The sequence below is a fragment of the Saccopteryx bilineata genome, chromosome 2 (assembly GCF_036850765.1).
Source record: "Saccopteryx bilineata isolate mSacBil1 chromosome 2, mSacBil1_pri_phased_curated, whole genome shotgun sequence".
NCBI lineage: Eukaryota > Metazoa > Chordata > Mammalia > Chiroptera > Emballonuridae > Saccopteryx > Saccopteryx bilineata.
In genome coordinates, this window is record NC_089491.1 from 377,608,581 (window position 1) to 377,615,050 (window position 6,470).

The 6,470-nt window shown below is 51.7% G+C and overlaps 1 protein-coding gene across 1 annotated transcript; it reads right to left on the reverse strand.

Moving 5' to 3' along the window:
• Positions 1-538: 538 nt before the first annotated feature.
• On the reverse strand, positions 539-6,199 carry GIP (gastric inhibitory polypeptide). Its single transcript, XM_066255500.1, has 6 exons — positions 6,132-6,199; positions 5,238-5,342; positions 3,327-3,473; positions 2,708-2,797; positions 1,882-1,983; positions 539-660 (listed from the first exon to the last, which is right to left on the reverse strand). Exons 2-6 carry the CDS (start codon positions 5,318-5,320, stop codon positions 651-653), a joined length of 432 nt encoding a protein of 143 aa, XP_066111597.1. The 5' UTR covers positions 5,321-5,342; positions 6,132-6,199; the 3' UTR covers positions 539-650.
• Positions 6,200-6,470: the final 271 nt, after the last annotated feature.

Below are 6,470 nucleotides of genomic sequence, written 5' to 3' on the forward strand. Positions count from 1 at the left end.
AAGCCAGCAACCCCTGCTGCGTGCAAGCCAGATGAGCCCGTACTCAAGCCAACGACCTTGGGGTTTTGAACCTGGGTCTTCCGTGTCCAGCCTGTTCAGGCTGTCTGGCCATTTTAATCCTTCAAATCTTATTCAACTTAAATGTCATTATCTCCAAGAGGCCCTCCTGAGTCCCCACTCCACCTAGATAAGGTTTCACTGTCCACTCTCATAACAACCTCATCTTTCTTGGCATACTTTGGCATGTCATGTGATTATTGTGTTTGCATGTTTAAAGATTAAGGTCTGTCTTCATCACAGACTGTAAACCCTTCACAGGGACAATGATTGTATCTGTTTCCTAATTGCTGTATACACAGTGTTTAGCACAGTCCCTGTTTATGTTGTTTCCAATAAGTGTTTGTAGAATAAATAGATGAATTAACAGATGGATAAGAGCCATATCTTCTGTTCCTTGAGTGGTACACACACAGAAACATATGCTGTTAGTGCTCAGTAGACGCTTGAATACATTTTGACAATGGGCACAAAGATTTATTTCAGCTTTAACTTTATTGGTTTGGCTTCTCTAGGGTACCCAGGAGTGGGGCTGAGGCAGGAGCTAAAAAAGTGAAGGGCAGAGTCCAGTCCTGAGCTGGGTTCAGTCAGAGTCACTGAGATCTATGGAGAGTAGAGAGAGGAGGGTCATTATCAGCTCGGAGTCAGCAAAGTAAATTTATCCTGGCACCTAGCCAGGGTTCAACTGCCCTACCTTCACCTACCTTCAAATGGCCTTTTTAATTATAAATAAAATGATTCAGAAAAGCACAGAGACTGTTATTCACCTTCCTATGGAGATTTTCTTTTTCTTTTCTTTTTTTTTTTTAATTCAGTGAGAGGAAGGGAGGCAGAGACAGACTCCCACATGCGCCCCGACCAGGATCCACCCAGCAAGCCCACTAGGGAGCGACACTTTGCCCATCTGGGCCGTTGCTCTGTTGCTCAGCAACCAGGCTCTTCTTAGCACCAGAGGTGGAGGCCAAGGAGCCATCCTCAGCACCCAGAGCCAACTCACTCCAATTGAGCCATGGCTGCAGGAAGGGAAGACAGAGAGAGAGAGAAGCAAGCGAGGGAGGAGTGGAGAAGCGGATGGATGCTTCCTTATGGAGATTTTCTCATACTCTCTTCTCTATTGTTCTGGTCACATTCTTCTCTCCCTTCTTATCCTCCTACAGGAGGTTTTCCCATATTTGTTCCCTCAATCCTTTCTTAGCTTCCCAGCATTGAAGTCAATGTATTTTGGTTTCTGTGCCTCGGTGTCCGCATTCTGAATGAGTGTCCTGTCTCACCCTTTAGGTGAGTGGGTCTCTCCATGGTATTTAGCTGTCCCGTTCTTCTAGGACCTAACAGATTGAAGGACTTCTTAGCTGGTAAAGTGGATTCAAGGACCGCTGAGACCAGCAGCTGCTACAGAAAAGGGCAACATGCCTCCATCTATAGGGGCCCCATCGATGAGAAGGTGCCATGGCACAAGGGTACATAGGGAAAGCTGAGAACAGGATGGGCAGGTTGGCTCAGGTGGGCAGGGGAGGTGAGAACAGCATCTCACTTGGAGGAAGTTGAGAAAGAAGTATAAGCAGTGGTACTAGCTGCCAACATTACTGAACTCTTATTACTCTACAGGTGTTGCTGTCAGCTTTTTCCTTGCATTATCTTATTTAATATCCACCTCAGTTCCACGAAGTGGTTTAAATAGCCCCGATTTTCATGAAAACACCGAGGTTCGGAGAGTCTAAGAATTTGCCAGCATGTGTTGGGGTAAAGGTCTGGACCTGTATCTGACCCCAGTGTTCAAGCTCAGAACCACTGTGCACGATCCCCGGAGCCCCCCAACTCTGCCACCTGAGCCCGCAGAGCTCCATCTGATCCTCCATCCAGGCCAGCAGCTCTTGAATCACTAAGTCCTTGAGCAAATCTTCGTCACTGGGCGTCTTGGGTAGGGAGCTGCAAAGCAGAGAGCCTCAGGCAGGCCGCCTTGGTGAGGCTGGGCCCCACCCAGAGAGAGTAAACACAGGGCCTGGGACTCCAAGGGGGCTGGGGGTGGGGGAAGGAGTCAACACAGCTGCCTCTCGGTTACCTCAGCTTTTAAAACTCCAACCCGTTCTGTCTGCCAGGGTACAGTCTCTTCAGTACAGGCAAAGCCAAACCGAAATCTGGTGGGAGACATCCCACCACCCCTCCACCTCTACAAGTATCCCAGAATGCATTCCAAACCCCCAAAGGATTATTTTGGGAAAATTCTCTCTCCATAATGATCTGTACCATAGATTCCTCAGTGCCTCAGAAAGGAGGCAACTGATTTTCGGGGACTGGCCGTAGGACGGGATGATCCCTGTTCCACAAATACCCTTCCCCGTGTGCGGCAGGGAGAAGTGGGGAAGCCAGTTCCTGAGGTCTCTTTTGCTGCCCCCCTCCTAAGTACTAAGTCATCAATCTTAGAAACCCCAGCCCCCAAACCCTCCCAAGCACCCCGCCCCCATTTCTCCCAGGCTTCTTCCTTAAGCTGAGGCTGACCTCCAAGAGTTCAGTGCAGACCCCTCTTTGAACTCCAGAGTGGAAGGGGCTGCTTATCTGGGGCCTGGCCCTGCTCTGGAGCCTGGGAGAGGGAACAATGAGGGGGGGGGGTCAGGAGGCCCCACACCCCTCCTTCCCCTGTGGGCTGACTCACCCCTGCTGCTCCCTGGCCTCCTTCTTCCTGTTAGATTGATGGGCCAGCTCTAGGGCCTGGGCCTCCCTCTGAGTGATGTTGTGTTTCCAGCTGGTAAGATAAAGATTAGGGAGTGGGTGGGGGAACAGAGGGTACCTCTTTCTTCACTCAACCTCCTCACTGCTTGTCTTCAGCTGCCAGTGACACAGCTTACTAGAACCTACCATGCGTTCCAAACAGCGAGGGCAGGCAGAGATTTGGCAAAGAGAATGAAGGAGGACAGGACAGTTTATTCTATTTCCGAAGTCTGCAGCGGCCACCCCCCAAAAGCCCTTGGCCACAGCTCAGTTTCCCCTGCCTGCATCCCCAGCCTCCTGCAACTCCTTGGTGAGCCCCCACATCCTCACTGACCCTTCCCCTGAGAAGAAAAGGACTGGAAAGTTGCCCTAGTCCTGCCCCCAGACTGGTCTGCTGGCAAGTCAGGGCCGCCATGTTGTCCAGCTCCCTATCGTCGCCTCAGTGAAAGGCACCATCTGGAGTTGTGCCTCACGTGGCCGTGGGGCCACGTGTGGCATCTGGTCTGAACGTAGGAAGGCAGAGCGAGGCACGGGGAACAGAAAGGGCTTGTACAAGGACTCACTCATTCTTCTTCCCCCTCTGTGCCAGCAGCCAGTTCACAAAGTCTTGTTGGCGAATCTTGTCCATGGCAATACTGTAGTCACTGATGAAAGTCCCCTCGGCGTACCTGCGGCTGCGAGGTCTGGAGCCTCTGGCCTTAGTGAGGAATCTGAGGGGCAAGGAGACGGGAGAGGTAGGAACCAGGACACCATGAAGGGGCAGGATGTGTGGGGAATCCAGCTGCCAGCCTCAGTGACTGTTCTGACAGGAGGCCAGCATCTGAGAACAAACCAGCCCATTTCTCAGGAGTCAGTTTTTATGGAGACACCACCTTGTCCATGGATTAAGCCCCTTGGACTTTATTTTCAGCAGAAGGGCCCACTTCCTGCATCCTCAGTGTGTGCGGCTCTGACTTCTGGGCAAAGAGGGACCCGAGGGCCCCCTTATCTCAAAGGACTGAGTCACAGCTCCCTCCTTTACTCCTCTTGCCCTGGCCACACCTGATTTAGATCTCTGGTTCCCAGTCAGTACTGACAAAAGTGAGCTCTTATACATGAGTCAGGGCCTCTAACAGCCCCTTAATACATACATTCATTTAATCCTCAAAACACCCTTAAGAGGTAGACACTATTTATAGCCCCCCCTTTTTTTGTATTTTTCTGAAGTTGGAAACGGGGAGGCAGTCAGACAGACTCCCGCATGTACCCAACCGGGATCCAACTGGCACCCCCACCAGGGGGCGTTGCTCTGTTGTAACCAGAGCCATTCTAGCGCCCGAGGCAGAGGCCATGGAGCCATCCTCAGCACCTGGGGCCAACTTTGCTCCAATGGAGCCTCGGCTGCAGGAGGGGAAGAGAGAGACAGAGAGGAAGAAGAGGGGGAGGGGTGGAGAAGCAGATGGGCGCTTCTCCTGTGTGCCCTGGCTGGGAATCGAACCCGGGACTCCTGCACGCCAGGCCGACGCTCTACCGCTGAGCCAACTGGCCAGGGCCTATAGCCCCTTTTTGTGAATGAGGAAACCAGGGTGCAGAGAGATTAATTTAGCACACGTCATAGGGGGCAGATCCAGGATTTACCCCCAGGTGGTCTGGAACCAGGTCCATGTTCTTAGCTTCAACATGATACTGTCTTTCCTCGCACATGTTTCTGACAGCCATATCTCAAATTCGCATCACTGAATTTACACAAGCTAATAGCTTGCCCTTGCATCCAAGAAGGCCTAACTCTTTACTTGGAGAGGTCTCTCTTGGTCCCCAAAACCCAGAGCTCCCTGCTATATTCATTCCTAATACTCTCTGCTTTTCCTCACAGTACCCATGACGGTTTGCGGCTCGCCCAGGTGGTTCCGGGTCTGTTTTCTCCTTGGGCCTACACACCCCATGGAGGCAGGAAGCCTTTGTTGACCACTCCTCACATGTGGCCCCTGTACCTGGTACACAGGAGGTCCTCTATAAAATTTGATCAGCCCTGGCCGGATAGTTCAGTTGGTTAGAGCATTGTCCTGATATGCAAAGGTTATGAGTTCGATCCCTGGTCATAGCACATATAGGAAAAGATTGTTGTTTTTGGTATTCTCTCTCTCTCTCCCTTCCTCTCTCTCACAAATCAATCAGTAAATTAAAAATAAAACAAAATTTGATCAAATTCTTAAATGAGTGCTTTAGTGAGATGCTGTCATCTACTTCAGACACTTAGCCACTGAGAAGTCCTTCCAGAGATCTACCCGCAGTCTCTACTGCTGCAGCAGTAGCTGATGATAAATACTCTCTGGCTCTGTCTTCACGTTGCACTCAGACTGCTGGCAGATTTTTCCTGGGAGCTTCATTCCTCTTGGCCTGGAATTCCTTTCTTTCACCCGTCCCCCTTGAAAACCAGAACCCAGTCATCTCCCAGCCCCCTCCCCTGCAGCTGGCCCCACCTTCCTCACCCCTACCTCGAATCACCCTCCTCCTTATCTCCTAGCACCACTGCCAAGAGCAGGGACACCAGCAGCAGAGAGATCTTCATGGCCACCATCTTCCAAGGGTGATTTTCTGACCTAAGAGAGAACAGGACCAGGATGAGGGGAGCACTGTGTTGATGGAGCAGCCAGTGTGGCAATGCACTAGTGCCACCTCGGAGCTTGTGGGGTCCTGAAAGCCAGGGGACACTGAGCCTTGGGGTTTGGGGCTTTTCTAGGAGGCTGGAGCAGGATCTTAGGGAGGGTGGCGGTGCTGAGCGTTACAGTTAGTGAGTAGAAGGAACAAGGAGTCTGGCCAAGAGTTGAGCCTTCTTTTTGTTTTGTATTTAAATGGAGTCTGGGTGGGGTGGGAGGAGGGAGTGGGGGAGGGATCCAGGAAGAAGAAAGCAGCACAGACCCGTGTGCCTGGACAGCCCCCCTTCCGGGCTTCAGTGGCGAGACATCGCAGGCATGTGGTCTGGCAAGATTCTCCCCTCACAGCCCTCCAGAGTTCACACCAGCCAGCCTCCCAGCCCCCACACTGGTTGTCACCTAAATCATCACAGCCCTCTTGCCCTAAGAGAAAGCCACACTTACAGTCTCCCTTCCCAGACTTTACTATCTAGACTCAGGGAAACTCTTTCTGAAGTTGGACCCCTCCTCCAAGGTCCTGCCCCCTTCCTCCCAGGGTTTTTAGTAGAGGTGAAGAACAGTAACCTTCCTCCCAAGCCCTTCCTGCCTTGGTCACCTGAGTGGTAAAGGAGCCATTAGAGCCACCTTCCTAGTTCTGACATCCAGAAAAAGATAGCTAGATGCAAGAGTGCTGAGCTCCTCGGGGTGCCCAGACCCACCTCTCTCCAGTGTCCCCTGTCCCCGCGGCTCTCTTACCAGACGTCTTTTCCAACTCTTCCAGAAGAAGGGCGGGGTGGGTCTCCTCTAAGCTGCTGGCCCTTCGGAGCCTGCCTCCAGGAAGTCTGCCCGACCCCTTTATATCCAGGCATCACAGACCCTCTGATTAGCCTAAAAGCATCTTATCTCAAGAAATTAAGCCCACAGCTCCTGCCACATTAAGTCCATTTTACACGTAATAAAGTTTCTCTTTCCACCTGAGTTGTACTAATTGGTGATTAACATTTGGGTATTTCCAGCTGCCGACTGGCGCCTGCCCCTGAGCAGGGCACCCTAAGTACCCCCTTTCTACTTCCTCCCTCCTCCCTTTTGGGCACA

What these genes read in the sequence shown, in the direction of transcription:
- GIP (XM_066255500.1), bottom strand. Translation starts at nt 5,320, where the DNA reads ATGGTGGCCATGAAGATCTCTCTGCTGCTGGTGTCCCTGCTCTTGGCA. An exon ending in AAGGAGGAGGGTGATTCGAG is followed by an intron (nt 3,474 to 5,237) that starts GTAGGGGTGAGG and finishes CTTGCCCCTCAG; the next exon opens with ATTCCTCACTAAGGCCAGAG. An exon ending in GAGGCCAGGGAGCAGCAGGG is followed by an intron (nt 1,984 to 2,707) that starts GTGAGTCAGCCC and finishes TCTGCTTTGCAG; the next exon opens with CTCCCTACCCAAGACGCCCA.